The following is a 27,986-nucleotide window of genomic DNA, read 5'->3' on the forward strand; positions in this document are numbered from 1 at the left end:
TTAAAGTGAAAAATGGCACCTAAGCCTATTATCTGAAAATAAACTGCTATAAAAATCCTATCCAGTTTCCTCATCACTGAAATTCCCTACTGAACAGCTTTTTTCAGCCCCAACAGCCACTGGATCTAAAAACGAAGCAGCGCTGGGGTCCCCGGATGGGCCCGGCGGAAGGTCGGCCGCCCCGGAGCAGCGGCGACCGGAAGACGAGGGCGTCGCCCGCTCTTGCAGACCCCGGAGCGGCCTTGGCGGGGGCCGGCGGCGGCGGCGGCGGCGACAGAGTGACGGCCGGCCGGCCGCGCTGACCGGCCGCCACGAAGCCACTGCCACGTCAGGGCCACTTCACAAACCCGGCGGGGCGGGGACGCCCGTGGCCAATCCCGACGCTGCCCTCCGGCCCGCGCCCGCTTCGGGGACGTCCGGCGGCGCCGGCGCCCGCCCGGCCCACAGGGAGGCGGGGACAGCGGGGAAGGCCGCGCCCTCCGCCCCGCCCGCACCCTCCGCACCGCGTCCATCCGCAGGCTGGTGGCGGCGCTGGGCGGTGTCTGCGGACTCCCAGGGCCTGGTTCCGGAGGCCGAGTCTCCGCGCCGCAGAGTGCAGGCTGGAGCCGGGCAGCGACTAGTCATGGAGACCCGCTACAACCTCAAGAGCCCGGGTGAGCCGGGCGGGGACCCGAGGCGGCGCTGGCGGGGTGGGCCCGAGCGGCCGTGGGCTCCGGGGTCGGGCCCTGCGGTCCCCATCGTGTCCGCCGCCACTCGCGGCTCCTCTCGCGGCGTCGCGCTCTACGCGAGCCCGCCGCCCGCCGGGCTGGTGCAGGCCGCGGGGCAGGGAGGCCGGCGGCACCGGCTGCCAAACCCGGGGACGGGCCCGCGCCCCCCAGCACCCCGGCCCCCCGCCCCTGCCCTCATCGGCGCCGCGGGGAGCTGGGTTATGAAATCCTCCCTGAGAACAGGTGTAAGGATGATGCCCATGGGGACCCTCAGCCCCCGATTCGGCTGCTTCCTGGACACTGTCGTCTCTTCGCTGTCGCCGCCGCCGCCGGGCTTTTATTAGCGGCCTGCCTCTGGCATTTGGAGGATTTGGTTTAAATCTGATGAAGGCAGGCTTGGGATGAGTCACAATAAATAGTATTTATTCTGTCTGTACCGTCGTGATACGTTTGTCGCGAGGGAGACATGCCACAGTCCAGCTCTAAAAGATAATATCAGTAATGGTTGGTTTGACCAACCCTTATTGCTTTCTGTTTTTTGTGTTTTTCTTCTTCTTCTTCTAACAAAAATACGTGAGAATATGCAAAGGCTCCAGAAAAAAAAATGTGAGGATAATGATTGCACAGAGCTTTTGGTGACTTGAGTGCTGTCAAGCTAAGAAATGTTCTTTGGTGACCAAATGTGTAGAATGAATAGGTCATAACACGTGGGGGCCTTCACCCTTTAAAAACCTGGTGAAGGCCGTGGCTCTCCAGTTCAATTTCAGTGTGGTTACAGCTTGGCTCCTCCAACCCATCTCCTAAGAATGGGGGGGGGGGGGGGGGGGGGGGGGAGGTCCAAGAGAAAGAAGGAAACCAGGCTAGATGGTGAAGTTATTTAGATTGTGGCAGATTTATATAAAATGGGGGGAGGGGTAAAAATGTCTGGTGACTCCTTGGTCACATGGTACCAAGTTCCTTAGGGCACCTGAAGTACTCTGGGAATGTCCAGAGATAACAGTACAGTTTGGAATGGAGACTGTTGTCAGAAGACATTGCTCAATTTTATAAGTCATCATACCTGAGGTTATGGTAAGCATTTAATACTCCCCAGAATTTTGCATATTTCCAGAGAATATGACCTATTGCCAGTAGGCTGAGTTTTGGCCCAACATGCTTCTAGCTGTGTAATAAATTTGCTTCCTCTTTTTTGTTTCATTTCCTCAAAGGTGATGTTACTGTTCTAGAGAGAATTAAAAAAAAACACATTTTAAAAAATATTTTATTGATTTTTTTAGAGAGAGGGATAGAGAGTTAGAAACATCAATGAGAATCATCTATCAGCTGCCTCTTGCACACCCCCTGCTGCGGATGTGCCAGCAACCAAGGTACATGCCCTTGACCAGAATCGAAACTGGGATCTTTCAGTTCGCAGGCAGACGCTCTATCCACTGAGCCAAACTGGTTTCGGCAAAAAACAAAAACAAAAACAAAACATTTTTTTTGTTATTGTTGTTATTGTGTGGATCATTTTTGAGTTCATGGAGAAGGGACTTGAAAATGCTAGGAGGCATAATGAAATTACTTCCTTTGTTTTTTTATTCTCAGTCCTGTGATATTTTTAGAGTAATGCATATATGAAAGGAAGTTGTTAAAAACACTGTAAGAGATGTAATCCTTTTTCTCTCACGAGGAGTTAGTTGTCTTAGAAGTATGATAGGATAATTGAGACAATAAAGATAACTGGTTAAGGGCCAGTGTGCTAGCGTGTGGGTAGTAAATTTGTTCATTTCTTTGTGAATGGACTTGTTTGGGGCCACCTCATAAGTCCTCTGACTACCTATCAGTAGTTGCCTCTGGATCAAGCTCCCTGATTCTTTTTTTGGTCTGTTCTGGCTAACGTAGTAGGGTGTCAGAGTACAAAATAGGGAGACTTATGTGTAAAGAACCTCCTGTGGCAGCTTTCTTCAGAAGGGGCTGATGGACATGTTCAGCAGATGACTAGTGTATGTACGAGAGTCTGGTACAAAGGCACCCACTGCCTCTATCAGAAACCTAGGAGTTATCCTGTCCATCCCTTGGCGTCAACTGCACCTCATGCTAATCATTCTCAAAGCTTTAATATTCAGTTCAGATCCTTCTTCTAGGCTGCAGATAAATACAACTTAATGGTGATTTAATATCTTTATCCAAATTTCCCACAGACCAAAAAAATATCTAAACATATAAACACAAAACATCAGTTTTCTCACCTCCCCCAAACTTGCACCTCACTTTAATGTTCCTTATCCCAGGGATTGATAGCACCCAATTGTCCATGGTAGTGATCTTTGATCTCTTGGCCTATTTCTTTACCCCCTACCCTAAAACTCTCTCACACACAGGCATGGGTACTAATACATGCAAACACATATATATCTAACCAGTCACTATTGCCACCAGATCAATGAAAACAAAACAAAATAAAACTTGATTATATCATTCCTCAAATTGAGAAGTTTTTAGTATATTACTGTTAGCTGTGGGTACAGTTCAAAGTAAATTGTTTTGCTTGACCTATAGGGCTGTTCATGATTTGATCTTTGCTTTTCTCACCAACCTGAATTGCTACCACTCCTATGCTCCTTTGCATTTTTACCATCTATCTACACTGAGTGGCCAGATTATTATGATCTCAGAATGCATATAATCTAGCTTAGTGTATATCCTGTATAATAAAAGGCTAATATGTAATATGTAATATGTAAATTGTCCCCTCCACCAGAAGTTTGGCCAGCAGTTAGGCTGGCCAACTGCCCATGTCCCCTCCCCCTGGCCAGGCTGGCTGGATCCCACCCATGCACAAATTCATGCACCAGGCCTCTAATATATATAAACTGAGTGACCAGATTGTTATGTGTTCAGAGATCATAATAATCTGGCCACTCAGTGTATTTGTCTGAGTGTCCCCAGATAGAACAGCTCTTCTCACCTCTATGCCTTGGTCCCTATTGGGACCTCTGCTTGGAATATCCTCCCTTTAATCTATGTGAAAGTCCTGTTAATTGTTTAGGCTTCTTTAAGGTTCAATATTGTCCAGCTCCTGTAGGCAGCCTAAGGTGGTCCCTATATTTGTATATACTTGGTCAGTGTTTGTAATTGTTTTCATGTCTTTCTCACTGTGAACTTTTTTTAAAAAATATATATTTTATTGATTTTTTTACAGAGAGGAAGGGAGAGAGATAGAGAGCTAGAAACGTCGATGAGAGAGTAACATCGACCAGCTGCCTCTTGCACACCCCCTACCGGGGATGTGCCCGCAACCAAGGTACATGCCCTTGACCGGAATCGAACCTGGGACCTTTCAGTCCGCAGACCGACGCTCTACCACTGAGCCAAACCGGTTTCGGCTCACTGTGAGCTTTTTGAAGGCAAGAAGCAAATCCTGGTCATTCTATTTCCATTGCTCAGATATTCTTTAAATGTTTATTGAATGGATACATTTACAGGGTTTTTCTGGACAGAAACATTAGTCCTTAAATATTTGCTTATGTGCCTTCCTATGGGAACAGGAAGAGGTGGTTGGGGAGCAGGGCGTTGGGTTTAAATCCTCAATACACCTGCCTCTTTTCCATTTTACCCATGCTTTGGAGATGATGATATCAGGATATTTGCTTCATAAAGAAATAGATGCAGGAGAAACAGTAACCTGTAAAAGATCCCCTTAGCTGGAGCTTTGTCTCCAAACCATAAAATAAACCCAGTGAGCTAGCCTGGGCATGTGCAGAATGCAAATGCCTAGGCCTATGGTAGAGCTTGAATCCAGAGTGATCATGTGACCTCCATGAAAAGAAAGAACAAGAGCAGCCAAGCAGGTGCTCCCCAGCCCTCTCCCCTTTTCTGGAACATCTTATCTCACCATGATAGGAGAACTGAATAATCTTGCAAAGAGATAAGAAAGGAGCTGATGGGGGAAAAGTTTTCTCTGTAGCCAAGTATCAATAGTAGCAAGAGACGGAGTATAAGGAGTGGTAGACTATGCTTTAGTCTTAGTTGCCAGTCAGTACTTTGAATCTTGACTATTCTATAGCAGTGATATTTTTCCTTGGGAGCCAGGTAGCCATGCCCTGTGGCCAACTACATATGCTCAAGTCCTGATTTTGAAACAGAATTGAATGGGCCTTCTATTGCAATTTATTTCTGACCTTGATAACTTGTGATCTGGGGAAAAGGGATGGGTGAAAAGGAAAGAAGAAATATGTGAATAGTTGACTCCCATTTGACAGATGTAAACATTGAAGCAGAATAAGATTGATTTGTCCAATGATTTAGGCCTAAGGAATCAGAGCCAGTATTTTAATTCAATTCTAATTCCGGAGTCAATGCTCTTTTTCATGAAAGCATATCCATAATATATGCTATTTCAGAAAAAATAGATTATGAAAGCACTAGAATAACCTCTATTTGTCAAATAGCCACTTTATATTTGGCTGTGTGGCTTTAGCTCTCACATGGTATGCCTATGTGACCTATGAAATAATGTTTAGTTATTAAGTGACATGTTTAGTTATTAAGCGAATGATTGTTTCTTTAAATGCGTTGTTGTAGCATTTCTGATCCTTTCATATATCTCTCATAATATCCAGGTACTATTGAGTGTTTATTATCTTCTCTCCAACTGAAATGACATAAAATCTGACCTTGTCAACTTAACCATTATTCAGCTAGCTGATAAGAAATGAAGAAAAAATAATCTCCTTGGCATTTTGATTGTGTACAGCAGCCAAACTAATTAACTTTGCAATAGCTTACATGATTTTACTTATATATAATAATATTAATTTAAAATAAGGATATTTTACGTGCTCCAAACTAGGGATTCTCAATCCTTGATCCATGGTTCCCTTAGATAGAATAGTTGGCAGTTCCTTCCATATTGGTGGCTTCAGCCAAAACAGCTCAGTTACCTGTTTTGTTTTTTGTTAATCCTCACCCGAACATATTTTTTCCATTGATTTTTAGAGAGAGTGGAAGGGAGAGGGGGAAAGAGAAACATCAATGTGAGAGAGACACATTGATTGGTTGTCTTCTACCAGGGGCAGGAAGGAACTCTTGACTGAGATTTGAACCTAGGACCCTTCAATGCACAGGTTGACACTCTAACCCAGGGGTGGGGAATGTTATTTCTTCCAAGGGCCATTTGGATATTTATAATACCACTCAAGGGCCATGCAAAGTTATCCTAATATATTTGGTCAAACAATTAATTTAAAATTTAATCATAAATTAGCCTGGTACATTTGGTCAAAATTTTAATTTACCCATAATGCCTTGGCAGAGTCAGACCAAATGATTTCTTGGGCCTTATACAGCTCAAGGACTGGACGTTCCCTACCCCTACTAACCACTGAACAGGAAGAGGAAGAGGTTAAGGCCAGGGTATCTGTTTTATGTATTGAGATTCTCATTAAGCTTTTCTTTGGACAAAGGATTTTATCTTTTGTTAAACATTTGCCTAGTGCACAACATTTGTGCCCCAGGGAGGGAGGTTCCTTCTGGCCTGTACCCTCTCCCGGTGGATGTCCGCCAAGGGATCCTTACCTCTACCACAGAGGCGTGAAAGGCTCCCGCTCCCGCCGCTGTGCTTGCCAGCCACGAACCTGGCTTCTGGCTGAGCGGAGTTCCTACAGGGGCCTAGTTCAGAGAAGGGGATGGAAAAGAATGTTAATAATTATAGACCCTGGCCAGTTGCTTAGTGGTTAGAGCATCAGCCTTTCGACTGAAGGATCTCGGGTTCATTTCCTTGTCAAGGGCACGTCCCTTGGTTGCATGATCTCCAGGCCCATCTGAGCATGTGAATGTCTCTTCCCCTCCCTTCCACACTCTTAAAAAAAAAGGAAAAATATCCCTGGGTGAGGATTAACAAGCAAAATCCAAAAATAAATACAAAAAATAAGTAATTATTATTATGGAATAAGATAGTGACTTAAGAACTTTGGAGTGTTTTAAAAATATATATTTTATTGTTTTTTTGGTTTGTTTTTTACAGAGAGGAAGGGAAAGGGATAGAGAGAAATATCGATAAGAAAGAAGCACCATTCAGTTGCCTCCTGCACACCCCATACTGGGAATGTGTACACAACCAAGGTACACGCCCTTGACCGGAATTGAACCTGAGACCCTTCAGTCTACAGGCCAATGCTCTATTCACTGAGCCAAACCGGTTAGGGCATACTTTGGTGTTTTTTTTTTAATCTTCACCCAAGGACATGTTTTTATTGTTTTCAGAGGGAGAAGAAAGGTGAGAGGGGTGAGGGGAATGGGGGGGGGAGGGGAGAGAGAGAGAGAGAGAGAGAGAGAGAGAGAGAGAGAGAGAGAGAGAGAGAGAGAGAAACATTAATATGGGAAACATCAATCAGGTGCCTCCCACATATATCCTGATCAAGGATCGAACCCACAATCTGGGTATCTGCCATGACTGGGAATCAAACCCACAACCCTTTGGTGCACAGGATGATGCTCCAACCAAATGAACCAAAAAGGCCAGGGCTAAAATGAAATTTTATGCAAGAGACATGATGCATATTACATTATAATATTGTGTGGGAATTAATTCTTAATCTCTCCTGGTAACTTTTCATCCAGTGCCTCTACACATTTTACTTTTATTGTTTCTCTGCCTATTCATACCCACCTGCCTAATTCCTATTGTCTTTCTTTCAGATGTTAATTATAGGTTTTAATTGAAGTGAAGAATCATTTCAAAAAGAAAATCAATTAGGGCTATGGAATAAAGTGACCTCTGAAGACAGTCCCATTAAGTTAATACAAAATATTGGGTGAAAAGTCTCAAGAGGTTGAAAAATATGGGGGTGGGGAGAGTTACTGTTCATGAGAATGAGTTAGTTCCAGAGGGCATGTTTTTGTTAATATAGACATTTAAACATGGTGGAGTTGTACTGTCTGTGTTGGAATTCCAGCTCTGTCACTTACTAGTTGTGTGACCTTGGACAAGTTTCTTTGTCTTAGAAAATAGAGATTTTCTGTCTCATAGCAATGTTTTGAGGATTGTTTGAGTGCTACCACATAGGAAGTATATATAAGGACTTACTAATAAAAAGTGTCTTTATCGGACTTACCTATATATTTAATACATAACTCTCCTAATGCCTACCTACCATTTCCTCTCCTTCTCCAATGATTACTATTATCCCATAATTAAAACTTTATCTTACACTCAGTTGAGCCAATCCTCTCTATATATGTTTTGTTAAAGTAGAAACTTTTTCATTAGGTTGTAAATCTGATTAAATCACTTGGTAAAGTATATTTTAAATGTCTGTATCTTATGAATTTTATTTTAGCTGTTAAACGTTTAATGAAAGAAGCGGCAGAATTGAAAGATCCAACAGATCATTATCATGCACAACCTTTGGAGGTTAGTTTCTGTCTCCATCTTCTGCATATGGATTTTAATATTTTAAACAAATTTCTTAGAATTGTTTTTTCATTGCTTTGAGTCATTACAGATGTGTTTGATGTGGTTTATTAGTATATTTTACTTCTAGTATTTCCTGAATGACCAATTTCCTATTAGCCAATCAGAATCAGACATTTTATAAGAAGCAGATTTCTGACCTCTGTAAAATGGGTCTCAGAAGCTAAATTGGTTTTAGGTCTTGAATATGAGGAGGGAAAGTGGAAAGAAAACAATACTTTTTACAGTTTTGAAGACCTGGTCCCGTGAGGGAATCTCTGCAGCTAGTGTGAGCTTTTTGTATAAACATCTCTTAACTCTCTTCGTCTTCTTATCTGTAAAAAGAGGGTTTTTAAATGTGCTTAGTCTGGCTTCCATGGTAATAGTGAGAATAAAATGTAATAATGTATGCGCAAATAGTTTGCAAACTCTAAAGTACATGGTAACTGTAAAATGTTGATAGCAATGTATTAATATTATTAACCTTTTAAGTAAGTGTTTAGGTATCTTTAAGGGTTAATGTAAAAGATTGTAAAACAATCCAAATTTTTATTAATTATTTGATTATACAGTTGACCCTTGAACAATGCAGGGATTGGAGCCCCAAATCAGTATATAACTTAACTCCCTCAAAACTTAACTACTAATATAGTTGACCAGCAGCATTACTGATAACATTAATAGTCAATTAACACATATTTTGTATTTTATATATGTTATAGACTATTCTTACAATAAAGTAAGCTAGAGAAAAGAAAATGTTATTAAGAAAGTCATAATGAAGAAAAGATACATTTATAGTGCTGTATGTATTTATTGAAAAAAAATAGAGTATAGGTGGACCCATGCAATTCAAATCCATGTTATTCAAGGATTGATTATATAATTAGTATTGATCATTAATTAGTATTCAAGAACTAATTTGTAGCTTAATAAAACCTATGTCCTTATTTATGAATACATAACAATGCTCAAATATTTTAAGCATTTGTTTAAAAAGATTTAGCTCTATGGCCCATGAAAACTATAACTTTTATAACTTGAGACATTTTGTGCATTAGAAATGCACTGTTCTGCCGAGACCGGTTTGGCTTAGTGGATAGAGTGTCGGCCTGCGGACTGAAAGGTCCCGGGTTCGATTCCGGTCAAGGGTGTCAAGGGCGTCAAGGGCATGTACCTTGGTTGTGGGCACATCCCCGGTGGGGGGTGTGCAAGAGGCAGCTGATGGATGATTCCCTCTTCATCGATGTTTCTGACTCTCTATCCCTCTCTCTTCCTCTCTGTGGGAAAAAAAAAAAATCAATAAAAAAAAAGAAAGAAATGCACTGTTCTAATAGCAATAATATAAAATACTACTTTTTCTCACCCAGTAATCTTTCTAATAGTATTTAATTAAGATGGTCAAACTTTAATATTACTGATGCCTTGTTGGTTATTGTTTTTGTTCAGGATAATCTTTTTGAATGGCACTTCACAGTTAGAGGGCCCCCAGATTCTGATTTTGATGGAGGAGTTTATCATGGACGAATAGTACTACCACCAGAGTATCCCATGAAACCACCAAGCATTATTCTTCTAACGGTAAGAATTCTTGGCTTTTTGAAATGCTTGTGGTTTTTACTCTTTATGGTGGCTGCAAAATATGGTCAACATACTCATCTACATTAAGAAATAAAGTAGACTCTGGCCGGTGTGGCTCAGTTGGTTGGTGGTTGTCCTGCACCCTGAAAGCTTACCAGTTCGATTCCCAGTCAGGGCACATGCCTGGTGTGGGCTCTGACTGGAGGGCATGCAGGAGGCAGCTGATAAATGTTTTGCTCTCACATCAATGTTTCTCTTTCTCCCTCCAAAAATTTTTTTAAAAATTTTAAAAAAGAAGTAAAGTGGCTGCTTTTGGGAACCAGGCCTTGGTACTATAATTTCCCCCCCAAATTTAACTTATAGAATTTTTTATTTTTATTTTTATTGTTGAGAGAGAGAAGGGGGGAGAGAGATATTGTTCCACTTATTTATACATTCATTAGTTTATTCTTATATGTGCCCTTATGGGGAATTGAACACTAACCTTAGCATATTAGGATGATGCTGTAACCAACTGAGCTACTGGGCCATCGTTATAGGAATTATTAATGCTAATGAATGTAGAATTACCATAGTATGGTTTTTAGAATTCAGTGAATTAATGTATGCAAAATGTTAGGCAAAGTATTTGGCACATGGTAAGTACTCAGTAAAGGTTTGTTAATGTTATTGTACCTCTTAATTACATCATCTCTATTTAACCTCTTTTCGTGTGTAGCTCTTAAAATAGAAGTGACAGGGTCCTCAATAAATTATTGCTTTATTATTACTTATATCTTAGAATTTCTTTCTACATCCACATATTTTATCTCCATGTGAAGGAAAATGAGTAATTTTTTTTTCTTTTTCCTGAGACACGTTTCATCAGTCAATTCTTCTCTTACTTGTTAAGCTTTCCTTTTCTAATTCCTTTTCTTTACAAGTGTGTTTGATTACGCCAACCTTGAAAAAAAAACACCAAAAACAAAACATAAACACCTTTCTTTATCTCTGCTCACCACTCTATGTTGTTATTCTGTTTTTGTTTTTTCTTTGATAGCCTATCTTTACTCTAGGTTGGCTTGTTGCAGTCTGGTTTCCATATACGCTCACAGCACTAATCTCAAAGACCAGTTTGAGAAATCCCACTATCTCTTCTCAGTCTTTATCCTATTCCATCTAAGTTAAACCTGACACTCACGGCGTAGCAAATAGTGGGGGGGGGGGGGGGGGGGGGGGGGGGAAGGTACTAATTACTAAATATCAAATTAATGCTGCTTTTTACCTTTATTTGGTGAAGTGAAAAGAGCATTAGTTTAGAGCCAGCAGACCTGGGTTCTGACCAGTGCTATTTCTATTAAACCATTGGCAGGTTACATAATCTCTTTGAAATTTAGTTTTCTTACCTGTCAAAAGGGTTGTGTATGGTAAATATAATCACACTTTATAAAGTTCCTCATATATAGAAGTTGCTTAACAAATATTAGTGATATTTAGAATCAGTTATACTAGCAGTAGGGCTGGAGCAGGGTCTTGGAGGGGGCCCAGTGTGTTAGAAGTCACTTTTTTTTTTTTTGCTAGATCATGGAGAGAGCCAAGTGGTCAATGCTGGTACATGAGGAAACTGGTGGGGGTGGGTAGTTGGAGTAGCAGCTTTTCACCAATAGGTATAGAAATATTGAAATATTTTAAGAGTTAACCAATGGTATGGTTCATATTTAGCACAGTGGTTGAGAATCAGTCCTGCCCTCCTGGTTTTCAATATTTGCTTTTTCTGGTTCACTTACTGTCTTTTGAAAATGTTCCTCTCTTTTCCAACCTTCATTCAACAAATAATCATTAAATACATGTCATTCACTCTGTGGGTGCAACAGAGAATAAGTCAAGTTCTCTGACCATATGAAACATATATTCTAATTCATGCCTCTTCTCCCTTCCCCTTTCCCTAAGAATTGATATTCTACAAGTTCAGACTTTAACTGTTTTGCTTTCTTTTGTCTTCCTATGAGATGGCTTTAATAATCACCTCTCTAAAGTCAGGTACCAAAGATGTATATCCTCTTCTGATAGCACCATGCCTATAATTCTACCTGCCTGCTGGATATCAATAGCTCTTCTTCTTCTCCTCCACCTCTTCCTCTTCCTCTTTCTCCTCCTCCTCCTCCTCCTCTTTCTCCTCCTCCTCCTCCTCCTCCTCCCCCCCATCCCTTCCTTCTCCTTCCCCTCCCCCTCCTCTCCCTCCCCCCCCAAAAAAAATAGATTAATGTCCAAAGCTAAAATCATTATTTCTGATCTTCCTCCTTTGTGTTCCTATTTTATGAATCATCATTCTGAAAATCACTCCCACCTCAGAGCTTTCCTCACCAATATCTAGTTAGATTATATCAAATTCTTAGGTTTTATCCTAGTCTCTGTACATCTTATATTTTAGATTCTTCACAGAGCCTAGAATACTAGGCACATAGGAGGACATCAGGACATCTTTATCACTTACTTAGATTTCAGTTGTATAATTTAATTTCAAAAAAGTATTACAACTTCTAAAAACAGTTTGTATTATTCACTTAGAATCCAACAAATATTTGTGGAGTGTCAATCAGAGAACAAAAATCTGTATCCCCTTAGAGATTACATTATTTTAAAATTATCTTTAAAATTTATTTATATGTAAAAATATTTATATGGATAAAGTCTAAAACATTAAACATATCTATAATTTTTAAATGCCTTATTTATTCCTAAGGCTAATGGACGATTTGAAGTAGGCAAGAAAATCTGTTTGAGCATCTCAGGACATCATCCTGAAACTTGGCAGCCTTCATGGAGTAGTGAGTACTAATTTAAAGTGAATATATCTTATATACAATAACTTTAGTCAATTCTTAATTGTAAAGTATAATACCTTCTTGAGATTGAAGCTGTTTTTGACAAATAATTTTGTTATTAAATAAATAATAAAAATGCTTTTCCTTGCCTAGATTTTGGCCATCATTTTATTACAACCCTCCTACCTGTATCTCTTCAGTGAAAGACTATCTTTTTTTCTTTTCAGAGTAAATCTGGTTCCTTTTACAAAGTAATTTAGATTGATGTTTACTTTTTGTTTCAGTAAGAACAGCATTGTTAGCCATCATTGGGTTTATGCCAACAAAAGGAGAAGGAGCCATAGGTTCTCTAGATTACACACCTGAGGAAAGAAGAGCACTTGCTAAAAAGTAAGTTTTGCATTTCATTCTTTGTTGAGACCCAAATATTTTTCTGGAAAATGGCTATTAGGAAACAGGTTCTGCCTCTCACTTTGTGAGTTGCCTTTGCTACAGACTCTGGCCGTAGTTTTGCTCTTTTAGAAATCCAGTTGTGCTAGTTTACTCAGTGTTGACCTGAGTCTAAAGAATTGATTATAGAAAGTAATTAATCTACAGTGGGAGATATCTTCTCCTATAAAATAGGACAGGTCATTCATCTCCACTGAGACAGTAATAAAGATGGCAAAGAACTAGAGCCATTATTTTTATGGAGCTTTTTACAAGATTAAAAACTTCTTGAGAGCTGAAGGAAATCCACTTATCCATGCTTGTATCTATAGTATCTGGCTCATAGCAAGTGGCTCAGTAAATTTTATTATGTTGTCGTTTCAAAAAAAAAAAAAAAAGTTGTTTCCCATTGGTATTGCTTTCTGTTTTTCCCAGGTACATTCTGTCTATATAACCCAGATTAGTTATTAGATTTAGAGTATTCCCTTCTTTGAGTAGTGCTAAGACTAATTTTATATTTTGATCATTTTCTTTTTTTAAATATATATTTTTTTATTTCAGAGAGGAAGGGAGAGGGGAAGATAGAAACATCAATCATTGATCGCTGCCTCCTGCATGCCCACTACTGGGGATCATGCCCACAACCCGGGACTGTGCCCTGAATGGGAATTGAACTGTAACCTCCTGGTTCAACCACTGAGCCATGCTGGCCAGTCTTGATCATTTTCTTGTTCTGGACTTGGCTGCCTTCTATTCTTTAAAAGTATTTTATGAATTAAATTATACAGGGGTTGGCAAAAGTAGGTTTATAGTTATAAAGATGTGGAAGTTTTTGTATTTATTTATTAATTATTGTATTATTTTTCATATGAACAACTATAAACCTACTTTTGCCTACCCCTATAGTATATCTTACCTGGTACAGCCCAGAATAGGCCCTCTACACATGTTTGTTAAAGAGATTTTAGTATTTGGAAGATTTGGTAGACTCCTTGGTTTCTTTTTAAATCTATTCTCAAGTTCTGGGCATATACCTTACTTGCAGCTACTGTTCACAAATTTAGTATGTACTTTGAATACATGAATTTGTTTTATTTGATTTTTTTATATTGGCTTTCTGTCTTGATACTTTTATCTAGTGCATTTCATGTACAGATAAAAAAAAAAGTTGGGTGTTTTTTCTTTTGCTCTAGACTTATCAGTGTATATATTCTAGGTTCTTAGTCTGTAGTAGAGGTTTTTTAAAAACCAGATTTTGCATTTAACCATGGTAAATTACTATTTTTTGTGGATAGACTAATATATTTAAATTATTCTCTTTTAATTTTCACCTGATTTCTCAGTTAAAAGTGGACACAGTTTTTGTCCAGCCGAGATGGCTCAGTGATTGACCATTGACCTATGAAACTGGAGGTCATGGTTCAATTCCCGATCAGGGCGCATGCCCAGGTTGTGGGCTTGATCCCCAGTGTGGGGTGTGCAGGAGGCAGCCGATCAATGATTCTCTCTCATCATTGATGTCTCTCTCTCTCTCTCTCTCTCTCTCTCTCTCCCTTCCTTTCTATCTGAAATCAATTAAAAATATATGTATTTTAAGAAGTGGACACATTTTGCCTGGCTGATGTGGCTCAGTGGTTGAACATCAACCTGTAAACCGGGAGTTCTTGTTTCCATTCCCAGTCAGGACACATGCCTGGGTTTCAGTTTTGATTTCTAAGAGAAGGTATGCATGAGGCAGCTGATGAGTGAGTGATTTTCATCATTGGTATTTCTTTCTCGTTGTACTTTCCCATCTGAAATAAATAAAAACATATAAATGAAAAAAGTAGACACATTTTAAGGCAGATATTTGGATATAACTGATTCTCTAAAGCAGGGTTTGCCGCTGGTGGCCTGTGAGGTCTGAAAGGTTGGCAGCCGCTGCTCTAAAGGATATGGATAGCAGTGCTACTTCTGGTGAAACAAAAAAAATATTCATCAGTAAATACATTTGACATATTTTATTTACATGAAGCTGTTTAGTAAGTTTAAGTACCATGTTTTTAAAGACATAAGGATTTTATTACATTGATCTAGATGTATAGTAAAACAGGTTTTTTAAAAATATGTTCTTACTGATTTTTAGAGAGAGGAAAGGAGAGAAACAGAGAGATAGAAACATTGATGAGAGACAAATATCATCAGTCGGTTGTCTCCCGCATGCCCCCTACTGGGGATCTAGTTCATATCCCTGGCATGTACCCTGAGCAGGAATCCAATGGTGACCTCTTGGTTCCTGGATTGACACTCGACCATTGAGCCACACCAGCCAGGCTATAGTAAAATAGTTTTTAAAAGGAAGTTCAGCAATGTAATAATACATATTTTTATATAATATACGTAACATACTTATTTCTGGTCATATAAATCCTCAGCACTCTTGTGAGTCTTAGGCACTTTTTGACTATATCTGGAATAAAGAGGAGGAAATGAAAACATAGAAAAAGAAGTTTTAGGAAAGTTTAGTTAACAGATTATTTATCTAATATAATCAATGGAAAATTTCAGTCTGGATTTCCACCATTTTTTTGCTTTTCAAGTTGTTTTGCTATTAAGATTAATAGGATTTGTGAGGTTTTATTTCCCTGGAAATACCTGTAAATTCTAATTTTAAAAAATATGTATTTTTATTGATTTCAGAGAGGAAGGGAGAAAGAGATATAAACATCAATGATGAGAGAGAATCAATCATTGATCAGCTGCCTCCTGCACCCCCCCTACTGGGATTGAGCCCCAGCTGGGAATCGAACCATGAACTCACAGTTCATAGGTCAGTGCTCAACTACTAAGCTACACTGGCTGGGCTGTAAATTCTATTTTTAATTGGCTTCTTTATATATGTTTCTGCTAAAAATAATTTTTAAAAATATATATTTTATTGATTTTTTACAGAGAGGAAGAGAGAGGGATAGAGAGCTAGAAATATCAGTGAGAGAGAAACATCCATCAGCTGCCTCCTGCATACCTCCTACTGGGGATGTGCCTACAACCAAGGTACATGCCCTTGACCGGAATTGAACCTGGACCCCTCAATCCGCAGGCAAACTGGTCTTGGCCTAAAAATAATTTGAGCTTTATATAATGAGTGGACTTTTTCACAGGCTTAACATAGGCTTGGTATATATGATTTTGAGGACAGGTAGGTAAGAAGTTTATATCTTTTGTTATATAAATCTGTAGCTTAGTTTTCTTTAGAAAGTATATTAGGAAAATAATGAAATCTAAACCGGAGTTTAATGTTAGACTTTTAAAATATTGAGATATAATTGACATGAAATTTTTATACCAACCTAATTTTGCATGTATGTTTCATAACAATAATTATTGCTATCATTGTCTATTTTGTATGTAGATAAATGTGATATGGAATTGTACAGTGTTATTTTCTTGTAAATTTAATCACTCATTGTTTAAATGTCTTGAATTAAAGTTCACTATTTGATTTGTACTCATCAAAATTATTTCCTACCAGATCACAAGATTTCTGTTGTGAGGCATGTGGCTACACCATGAAGGATGTCCTGCTGCCTTTAAAATCTGGAAGTGATTCAAGCATGGCTGACCAAGAAGCCAAAGAACTGGCTAGACAAATCAGTTTTAAGGTACTCTAAATTGATAAATAAATTTAAATTTTGTAGCCCTTTTATTTACTTTTAGAAATAAAGTAATATAGTTCTAGTGCTATAATGTTTTTACAAATAATTTTATCACAAAACTAATTTATTCACAAAGGCATTATATAGCATAGTGGTTAAAAGTTTGGACTCTAGTGTACAATGCCAGGGTTCAAATCCCAGCTTTGCTGCTTATTAGTAATAGGACATGAGATACATTACTTAGCCACTTCATGCCTTTTACTCACCTGCAAATATTAGCAGAATGGTAATTAACCTATAGGATTCTTATGAGGATTATGTGAGTTAATATTTAATGTATTGCATTTAGAACTGTCCCTGGTGCTTAATAAGTGTTAGCTATTATTATAGAAAATATAGATAAGCAGTTAGAAAATACCAGTCATATAATCCCAGCCCCAAGAAATAAGTGCTGCTAATTATTTTGGCATATCTCCCTTATAACCTTTTTTTTTTTTTTTTTACATATATATTACCCAAACAAATAAATACATCTATAGCTCCATAAAATAATGTCAACCTGCATTAAGCAACATGTTACCTTGTCCCTCTTCTCTACCTCTCTACATCCTGTCTATCCTTCCAAGGTCCAGTTCTTGGGAGAAATTTTTCTTTCTATTTTATGTGCCTGAAAGAGGAGGTGCTTAATAAGTGTTGGTTAGATTCTTCCTTCTGAAGATTCCTATTGTATGTAAAATTGCTTCTCTGAAAATCTTAGGGCCAGATGTGTTTTCTACTTCAGAATTTCAGATTTTAGAAAATATTAAACATATACCATATATTAATACTCATTGAAACGTGGGGCAGTATCCCATAATCAAATTCATTATTTCATCAGCAAACCTGGGAATATCTACACCAACTTAGAATAAAGACTATTAATAGCCTCATATGTCAGGCTTCGCCTGAAAATTACAAAAGAAAAACACAGTTTTTAGAGATTTTTGAAATTGTGGATTGTGAATTGTGGGTGTTAGTTTTGTTCCTCACCAAGTAACATCTTGAACAGTGAATGTCTGTGGGTCTTTCTGTAATATCTAGCATAGTGTTGGACACATGAGTGCTTAACACTTAACTGATTGATATTGATATTAAAGTACCAATTAAAGTAAATCTAAGAAAGAGAATTTAGATAGGTTGTGGGTTAGTTTTTGTATTCCCTTTTATAATACCACTCTTGGGTGTTACCTTTTTTATAGGCAGAAGTTAATTCATCTGGAAAGACTATTGCTGAGTCGGACTTAAACCACCCTTTTTCACTAAATGATTTAGAGGACAATATACCTACCACATTCCAGGGAGCTACTGCCAGTACATCGGTATGGTTCTTCTCTTTTGTATATGTATATATCTAAACCATTAGCATTATTTGCAATAGGAAGAGGAGATCCCTAGAGGAAATATCTGCTTATTTTGGTTTTCCTAACTGTTGGATACTAGCCTAGCTCTCTCTCTAATGAATTTTGTTTTCTTGAGCAAGTTATTCATACTTTCTGGGCCTTCGTTTTTTGTTAAATTATTTTGTTAAATTGCTCTGAAAAGTTAGTTTTAATATAATGCTACAGTAAAAATAAAGCAATATACATACATTAACCACTTTCTAAATATGCTGTCTGTCTTTGGAGCAAAACATTTGCCTTAGATCTACTCTGTCCAGTGTAGTTGCTATCAGCCAATGTAGCTATCTAAATTTATGTTTGAACTAGAGGCCCAGTGCATGAAATTTATGCATGAGTAGGGTACCTAGGCCTGGCCAGTGATTAGGGCCGATCAGGGCCTTCCATATTGGCTACCGACTGGGGCCTTCCTTCCTAATGGCTACCATATTGGGCAACACAGATATCAAATATTATTATCATTGCACAAAGTTCCTACTGGACAGTGCTGCCTTGTGCATAGTGTCCAGTAAGTAATTATTGAACAAAACATTGAATACTATAGCTGTTGTTAGTTGTGCCCTGATCTATTTTTAAGTTTGGAGGGGGGCGTTTAAATCATTAGAGAGACTAATTAAGAAAATACGTAATTGAATTGTTGCTAAATAGGATTATGAGGCCTTTCTATATATAAGAGATGAACCATCTTTGGGTGTTTTATTTTGTTTTGTTTTGTTTTTGGTAACAGGTTATTTGATGTAGTAGCCAAATCTCTATTACCCCTCCATTTGCAGAGGTTTTAAAAGGTCAGGAAAATTAGAACAGAAACTGGGCAAATCAGATTTGCTCTTTATCCAGAAATAATTTGCTGTGACGTGTGACTAAATAGTGTTGAGTATCTCTCTCCTATTAAAAGTGTGAGATGGGCTGGGACCGGTTTGGCTCAGTGGATAGAGCGTCAGCCTGCGGACTGAAAGGTCCCGGGTTCGATTCCGGGCAAGGGCATGTACCTTGGTTGCGGGCACATCCCCAGTAGGGGGTATGCAAGAGGCAGCTGATCGATGATTCTCTCTCATCGATGTTTCTAACTCTTTATCCCTCTCTCTTCCTCTCTGTGAAAAATCAAAATATATTTAAAAAAAATAAAATATAATATAATAAAAGTGTGAGATGGTAGAGAAGTAGATTGGAGAAAGCAGGGGAGAGGTTGCTTAGAAGGAAGTACTATTTAGAAGACTGGAGAAGGAGGTACTACAAGAAAAAAATGTGTGTTGAGAGTTAAATTGTTTTTACATGATCTCCATGTGATTTTATGAATTATAGAGGAAAATAATGAATTTATTTAGTCAGTGTATGTTTTTTCATCTTCAGAATTAAAATTGTTTTCTTAATTTCATAAATGGTTTTTTTATTTAAAAAAAAAAAAAAAAAAAGCCGAAACCAGTTTGGCTCAGTGGATAGAGCGTCAGCCTGCGGACTGAAAGGTCCCAGGTTCGATTCTGGTCAAGGGCATGTGCCTTGGTTGCGGGCACATCCCCAGTAGCGGGTGTGCAAGAGGCAGCTGGTCGATGATTCTCTCTCATCGATGTTTCTAACTCTCTATCCCCCTCTCTTCCTCTCTGTAAAAAGTCAATAAAATATATTTAAAAAAAAAAAAAAAAAAAAAAAGCTCTGGCCAGTGTTCTTAGTGGTTAGATGGTTAGAGGTCGGTGGGTTCTACTCTTGGTCAAGGGCATGTACCTGGGTTGCAAGTTTAATCCCCACCCCTGTCAGGGCAAGTGTGGGAGGCAACCAATGTATCTCTCTCACGTTGGTGTGTTTTTTTCTCTCTCTCTTCCTCCCTCCCTCTTTCCTTCTCTCCCTTCAACTCTCTAAAAATCAATGTAAAAAAATATCCTCTGATGAGGATTAACAACAACAAAAAGAAAAAAACAATCCACATCCTATTATACAGAGAGGAAGGTGGTGATTTTTGTTTCACCAATAAGGACAATCTCCTAATATTTATGATGTGTTTACATTTATCTTTAGTTTGCTTTAAATCTGTGCCAAGTTTCTCTGTTGCATATTCTACTTAAACTTATTCCAATTGTAATTTATTTTATAATTAATTATTGTCTATAATTAATTATTGTCTATAATTACTTTTAAAATAAATTACAATTGGAATAAGTTCCTTGAGGATTAGAATTGTGTCCACAGTGCCTGGCATAGTGCCTTGTATATAGTAGGTGGTAAATATATAGTTGTTGATTAAATAAACAAATTTTAGTATTAGCACTTTTGGAAATCTAGGAATACAGGTAAATAAATCAAGAAGTTTAAGTAAATTAGCATAAACAATGTTATAATTACAATTGTATTTTTCATTTTTATTTTAAAGTACATAAAACTTAGAATTATTTCATAGATACCAGTTCTGGTTAAAATACTCACAAGCAATAAATTGTCTACAATTTGTGAGTTAAGCTTTTAATTACATTTACATACAAATCTCAGTGTGATTATATGATCTGATTACTGTGGAGGTAACTGAAACCTGGTTTAGGCTAAGGTGACTGTTTTACATGCAAGTGTAATATAATTCACTGAGATGTTACACATCAAATTACAGATAAGCTGTTTTTTAGCCTTGAGAGGGCGAGAGATTGCCGAAAGTCTAAATATAGCAGTTAGCATTAGACCATCTGTTACTTGTTCATGCAGATTTTTTAGCCATGTAGAAATAGGAAAAATACTGATGGTAGTTCTATGTTCTTCCAGTCTGTCAAATTTTTCTCTTTTCCAAAAGATTGAGTTTCTGAATAAACCATTCCATTTTGTATTAAAAATCAAACATAAAACTCTTCATATGATGATTATTCCAGGTTATTATAGGAAAATTTATGTGAATTATCTGACTGTGCTTTTAAAAAAAATACTTAAATTTAATTTAATTAAATAAAAAATCACATTTGTCCACCTTTCCAGAAATGGTTGCTTCAGAAAATGCAAACTACTATGACTTGTGTTTAATCTGTAATATAATTTGAACAAGTTTAGGCAAACAGCAAGGATTTAGAAGTCCTACCATCAATCTTAAAGCATTTTGAAAATGCTAAAGCTCACTTGATTCTCCATCTGGCAGTTTAGTATGAACTTCAAAAATTTAGTCCAACCCTAGCCAGGTTGGCTAAGTGGATAGAGCATCAGCGTATGGACTGAAAGGTCCCAGGTTTGATTCCAGCCAAGGGCACATGCCTGGGTTGCAGGTTCGATCCCCAGTACAGGGTGTGCAGGATGCAACCAATCAATGATTCTCTCTCATCATTGGTGTTTCTATATCTCTCGCTCCTTCTCCCTTCCTCTCTGAAATCAATAAAGAAATACATTTTTTAAAAATTTAGTCCAGCCGAAGCCAGTTTGGCTCAGTGGTAGAGCGTCGGTCTGTGGACTGAGAGGTCCCAGGTTTGATTCCGGTCAGGGGCATGTTCGTTGGTTGCGGGCACATCCCCTGTGGGGGGGGTGCAGGAGGCAGCTGGTCGATGTTTCTCTTTCATTGATGTTTCTGGCTCTCTGTCTCTCTCCCTTCCTCTCTGTAAAAAATCAATAAAAAAATATTTAAAAAAAAAATTTAGTCCAATTAGTTCTTCAATTCTAAATAAACTAGGTTCTCAGCATCAGGTTGCAATTTTTCCTTGATGTGATTATTTTAAATAGAAGTTTTATAATTTTATAATACTGCAGCACTAGCTTTTAGTAATTTATTATCTAAAATGTAACGAAAAATATAGAACCTAATTAAAATAGTATATTTATATAAATATTTCCATTAAGTACATGTACTAAAATATCATCTAAAGTTAATGTTTTAAGGGATTGTTGTTCTAACTATATTAATCATACTTTAAAGGTCCAAACAGCTATTCTAAGTCTTGACTTTTTTTAAGCCTAAATCTGATATCTCCAAAGGAATATATTAATAGTAATGATGTTAATAACTAGCATTTACTAAGCAATTGTTTATCCTAAGCACTTTATATCATTATCCTGTTTAATCCTCACAACTATTGAATTGGATATTAGCCTCATTGCACAGATGTGGGAGCTGAGATTAAATGACTTATTTAGGGTCACATGTTTACAAAGTGGTAGAGCTATCCTAATCATAATAAGGCTTTCTATTTTAGTCAGGTATATGGGCAGGTACAATGCCCATGTCTATTTTAGTCAGGTACAATGTTTACCCTTCAAACTAATGGAAAATAATAACATATATATAAAATATGATAGATGAATATGCAAATTAGCCAGGACACCGTAATGTCACGATTGAACAGCAGGGACCTGAGGCTGCATGGCGCCTGGCTGGGGCGAGAGACCTCAGGCTGTGCCCTTGCCTGGCAGGGCTGGATGGGGGACCTCACGCTGCACCCCTTCCCCAGCAGGCCTTGATGGGGGACCGCAGGCCATGCTCCCCCCCACCCAGAGGGGCTTGATAAGGTACCTGAGGCTGTGCCTCCCCCAACCCAGTGCCAGCTGGGGAACCTCAGGCTGTGCCCCCCGCCCAGCGGGGTTTGACAGGGGACCTGAGGCTGAGACTGCCCCCGCCTGAAGGGGCGTGACAGGGATGGGCCACCTGGGTCTGGGTCTCTTGCATTTTCGAAGCGTGTGCGGGTGGTGGTGGGAACTTTACTCTAGGTCCCATTGCATGCCCCAAACTCTGATAGGAGGGAGATTTTCATATACATTTTACTAATTTTCTTTCATCTCTGATACTTCTATCATAGAGAGAGGGTAAATAGCAATATTAAAATATTTTCTCTAATTCCCTTTTAATGTGCATGCATTTCATGCACTGGGCCACTAGTATATAAAATAAAAGCTTTAAGCTGAGTTAGTCTCTTATGGTACTTTCTGGATTGATAGGACCTCATGTTTTTTATTTTCCTTAACAACCTTTCTTCCTTTATAAACCTTTAGTATCGATACTTTTGCTCTATCAGATGCTTTTATCTTGGCTGAGCAATTGAAAGAATGGCAGATTTCAGATAGAATGTTTTATTGGCTGCTGTAACTCAGTTCAACTCAGTATTATTATTAAGTCAGTACATGACATCTAGGACAATGTAAGACCTCATAAAATGCTGCAGCTTTGTGTATCTGCTCTCTTCAGTGAGCAGATTATGCCTGGGAGTCCTGGAGTCCAAGTTCATGTAGTTTAATTTACTATTAGCACTAACATATTTTTAACTCACACTCAGTAGTTCTTTTTGACTGCTGTGTTATGGGGTCACTACATTTGAGTGCTTTCAAAGGATAGTTTTAAGAAATACAGATTATTTAAGCCTTTTAATGCTGAGATGAATGTCAGATTTAAAATGTAATTTCTTCTGCAAGTAACTGAGATGAACAGTTTTTTCCCCCTAATGTTTATAGTTGTTGCCAGTACAAAGCCCATCCTTGTACCTTTCTAGAAAATATTTGAATTACATTACTCAGTTCCTTTTTCTTCTAAATATTAAGTTTCTCTAATGGAAAGTATCCTATCTAATAAAAGAGTCATATGCAAATTGACCGTCACTCCAACATACAAGATGGTTACCTCCATTTGGACACAAGATGGCCTGTTGGAGAGGGCAGTTGTAGGCAATCAGGCCAGCAGCGGAAGGCAGTTAGGGGCATTCGGGCCAGCAGGGGAACAGTTAGGTGTCGATCAGGCTGGTAGGGGAGTGGTTAGGGGGTGATCAGGTTGGCAGGCAGAAGCAGTTAGGGACAATCAGGCAGACAGGCAGGCGAGTGGTTGGGAGCTAGAAGTCCTGGATTGTGAGAGGGAAGTCCAACTGCTCGTTTAGGCCAGTAGGATCGGGCCTAAACGGGCAGTTGGACATCTCTCGAGGGGTCCCAGATTGGAGAGGGTGCAGGCTGGGCTGAGGGACACATACCCCCGCCCTATGCACAAATTTCGTGCACTGAGCCTCTAGTATTTTATATTTGCTCAGTTTTTAAAATTATTCTGAATAAAACATGCATTTTTTATTTGAAGAATGTGTATTGACACTAATATAATCAGTATATACTTATTTTCAGTAAGAGAACTAAAGGCCACTTTAATTGTTGTTACAGGTAGAGTTAAAGTATCTATACAAATAAAATGGAATTCATATCAAAGAGCTTTCTTGTCTATAAGCTATAATTAAGATTTTTGCCTCAATTGGTACCATATTGTGGTTATGCTTTGATGGAGCAGTCAGTAAAGGATGGAAAGCATTTGACATCCAGTACTTTATGAGGAGCAACTAGTATGCCAAAGTAGAGGGTACATCGAATCTCCCACAACTACCTCCAAATTTTTCTCAGCACATCCCTGAAGAACTCTTGATATCACATGAAGTAACACAATTCAAGCATGCAGTAAAGGCTTCTTCTAGACGTGTGTTCAATTCATTTAACAAGAATTGTGAGAAAGGAAAAGTCCAGCTGGAAAACCACACCTAATTTTTACAACAATATTGCTGTGAAGAACATATGTTTTAAAATTATTTTACATGTTCTGTGATTATTGATGGAAGCATATTGACATAGTCAGATAATATTTAAAGAGGCACACTGTTGAGAATTGTCTTTTTTTGCCATTTAGAATGGCAAATTTTCAAGCAGAAATTGGAAACCAAATTGCTTCTCTCCTTGACTCTTCTGAAGAAGGGAGGTGCCCAGATGCCTAGCAAATTCTGTTGGAGTTACAACTGAGGGAGTATAGAAAGCTGTCTATGGAGAATATGGGTAAACTCTCTCCTTGTCTTATTTTTTCTAGTAAATTCCTCTTCCATTTGTTGAGTACTTAGAATATGTAATGTTGCTGACTTAACTCAGAAGGGTAATAGTCTCAACAATTAGATAATTCATGATAGTTTAGCCCTTAATTGTGTTTAGTGCTCTATGATTCTTTGTATTCTTAAATAGATAATAGGTAATGTATAAATTTTCTTTGCCAATTTCAAATAAATTTTCTTAAAACATTCTAGTATGCAGTCCAGAACTCCTCAGCAGCATCCCTTCAACAACCTGCCCAGCCTGTAGCTAAGAACACCTCCATGAGTCCTCGCCAGCGCAGGGCCCAACAGCAGAGTCAAAGAAGGTCGTCCAGTTCACCAGATGTCATCCAGGGCCAGCAGCTCCGAGACAACCACACGGATAATGGCGGGTCTGCTGTACTGATTGTCATCTTGACTTTGGCACTGGCAGCGCTTATATTCCGACGAATATATCTAGCCAATGAGTACATATTTGACTTTGAGTTATAATACTGTTTTGTGTTTTAAGAGCTGTGACTCAACTGCTTTATTAAACATTCTTCATTGGGTATAGTCTAAGAATTGTTTACAAAAAATTATTTTGTATTTACCCTGCATTCCTTTTTTTTTTATCCTTATAAATTCAGTTATAACTATAGCTCGCATTCAGACTGTGTCCTGCTTGGTTTAAGGGATTGGAAGTGAAGTTCCTTGTCTCATTATATAAACTGCTTTACAGGGAAACAATTTGTTATTTCTCATGTTTTAGCTTCTTTTTATGTAAATTTGTGATAGTTTCTGTATAGCCCTTTAAATTTTTGGGTAAAAGATGGTGTTTTAAGTTCCAATGAGTATTAGTAATTACTCAGTATCATTTATTCAGTACTCTGTTTCTACTTATGTAGAATGATAGAGGGATAAGTGTTAAAAAGGCCAAGTAAAACCCCCTCCAATGGCTTACTTCATGGGAACATTGGGATTACCCATTCTGTGATATACTTTATGTCCTAAACATTGTCAGTGAAAGTTACTATATCAGTCAAACATTTATGAGTAAATGAGATTACATCTTGGTTACTGAATTTTACTTGAAGAGGGAATAATGCTTTGTAACCACTTTGATATGTATTATCCCATTCTCTCCAAAGAGCACATAGGGTTTAAAAGAAAGAAAGAAAACAATCCTCTGTAGATCTTGGATGGATGCAAGGAAGAAAGGAAGAAAGGAAGGAAGGAAAGGAGGGAGGGTTCAAGTCAGGAAATCACTTAGTTTTATTCTAGAAGTTAAGTGGGAGTATCTTAAGATTTGAATGTTTAATCTGCTTTGAATTGTATATCTTTTGAGATGTATATATGCCTAGCTTTGTAATCACTATAAATTTAATTATTCTGGAATATGCATAATGTTGTACTATTTCTTGTACCATATTAATAGAAAAGGTCAGGGCCCAAGCAATAGTGGTAGAAATTAGAAAAACCTTTACTTGGAATTGTATGCCTACACAAAGCCCAAGAAGTAATTCTCAGTACAAAATCAATATATATCATAGTGCTAGTTAGCTCCACGACTCTAGTAGACACTTTCAACATCATAGTCCCTGGTGAAAACATAATTACAGAGAAACATTGCATTCAGCATGTTCAGTAGCAGCATTGAAGGCACTCTTGAGAGCATTATTAATGAAGATTTAACTTTTAAATACAGGCAGTCCTCAGCTTTCAAACAGGTTATGCTCTAAAGGTGCATTTATAAGTTATTATTATTATTATTATTTACAATTCTATGTTGTAAATGTGTTTAGGTTCTAAATCAGTCCACAAAAAAAGTCCATAATGTATCTTGAATAATTTGGGGGATGGTATCCATAAAGTCCTTATGTGGTTTTAACTAACTGAAATTATAGGCACTATAGAAACAATTTGTAAAATGATTTTAAAGGCAAATTTAATTTTTACTTGTGCTCTGGGACTTTGGTTCCATAACTGTCACACAATATCTGTGTCTCAAAGCCATTTTTCCTTTAGGTCTGCATTTAAAACAAGAGCATATTGTATACTACGATATAACACGTAATTGTATTAAACTTTAATAAACGAGCATTTTTAAAGTGTTTACAGATTATTTCTGTTATATCTACAACTGAAAGTGGTAAAGTCTAAAAAGCCCAAGGACTTTATGAAGACCTCATATGTTAGGAAATTATAATTACCATTTTGGAACTTTATTGCCTTTTTGAAGTCTTGGTTTAGAACATAAGATATTAGAAATATTGGTTCCGTCATCAGTGGTCTAACATGAGGTCACTGACCCTGGAAGGCCAGGCAATGCTGTCACTAGAGAAGGAAATCCCTGCACCAACTAAAATTATGTGGAGATGAATCTTATGCTAGAAACAGTCTTCCCTCCGTTTCCTCTCAGTCATTTTGAGCCAGCCTCTGAAGCTTTGTGATCTTATTGCATGTTTCCATGGGATATAGGATGTACCCATACTTTCAAATTAACTAAGCCAAGAAATTTTACATTGTGCAGATCCTTTTCTGTCCAATTAGCTTCTCTTCCATCGTGTCAAATGACAGACCACCTTCTTTGTGTTAGGATTTATTTTTAACACTAATAACACATAGTTAAAGTGGCATCTTTTATGCTCCTTCCTTTCAGCTTAACTATGTTACTTAAAAATCCTTAAGTTGTCAGTCTGACCTCCATTGTGGAGTTCGTGAGCAAAATTGATCTTTGGGGCCATTTTTATTGACACTCCACCTGATAGGCCTCTTCAGCAAACTTATTTTTAAAGCCGCACTTTAACCCTTTATTTACAGCGTAAAGACAAAATCAAACATACGATCTGGCAGGTAAAGGCTTAGGACTCATTCTTTCGCCAGTCTTCAGATTTATGTAACTCAGTGACTTTTTCTTTGGCCAACATAGCACATGGCTACATACTAAGGTAGTTCAAATTAGCATGCTTGAAGAGATATATAATGTCTGTTTCATCTGTAACTGTTTAAGCAAATGAAATCTTTCCGATTTTATGTATTGTGGGGCTTTTATGTGGCACTTTACATTTTCATGCTGCTGATTGTTTTTATTCTGAAATAAATAAATTTCATCAAAATTCTCAACTATTTTTTTTTAATCCTTTAACATTTGATCATTATTTTGACTATGGAAATATAAAATTTCTATTTCAGGAAGATAAGAAATCT

General features: G+C 38.0%; 1 protein-coding gene and 1 long non-coding RNA gene across 6 annotated transcripts; both read left to right on the forward strand.

The window, feature by feature from the left end:
• The first annotated feature begins 512 nt into the window (after positions 1-512).
• On the forward strand, positions 513-27,895 carry UBE2J1 (ubiquitin conjugating enzyme E2 J1). Of its 5 annotated transcripts, none has more exons than XM_036415239.2 (8): positions 514-653; positions 8,030-8,103; positions 9,592-9,723; positions 12,446-12,530; positions 12,812-12,917; positions 16,468-16,597; positions 17,830-17,949; positions 25,011-27,895. In XM_036415239.2, the coding sequence occupies exons 1-8, from the start codon at positions 623-625 to the stop codon at positions 25,287-25,289; spliced, it is 957 nt and encodes a 318-aa protein (XP_036271132.1). In that variant the 5' UTR covers positions 514-622; the 3' UTR covers positions 25,290-27,895. The 5 variants fall into 5 exon arrangements, with proteins under 5 accessions (XP_036271134.1, XP_036271135.1, XP_036271132.1 ...); XM_036415240.2 differs by lacking the exon at positions 514-653 and adding an exon at positions 1,312-1,379; XM_036415241.2 differs by lacking the exon at positions 17,830-17,949 and having other exon boundaries at positions 513-653.
• LOC118706080 lies at positions 18,164-19,415 on the forward strand. The gene is made up of 2 exons (XR_004983892.2): positions 18,164-18,921; positions 19,171-19,415. It is a non-coding gene; the product is annotated as an uncharacterized LOC118706080 (long non-coding RNA).
• Positions 27,896-27,986: the final 91 nt, after the last annotated feature.

Source organism: Pipistrellus kuhlii, unplaced genomic scaffold, assembly GCF_014108245.1.
Source record: "Pipistrellus kuhlii isolate mPipKuh1 unplaced genomic scaffold, mPipKuh1.p scaffold_m20_p_5, whole genome shotgun sequence".
In the NCBI taxonomy this organism is placed as follows: Eukaryota; Metazoa; Chordata; class Mammalia; order Chiroptera; family Vespertilionidae; genus Pipistrellus; species Pipistrellus kuhlii.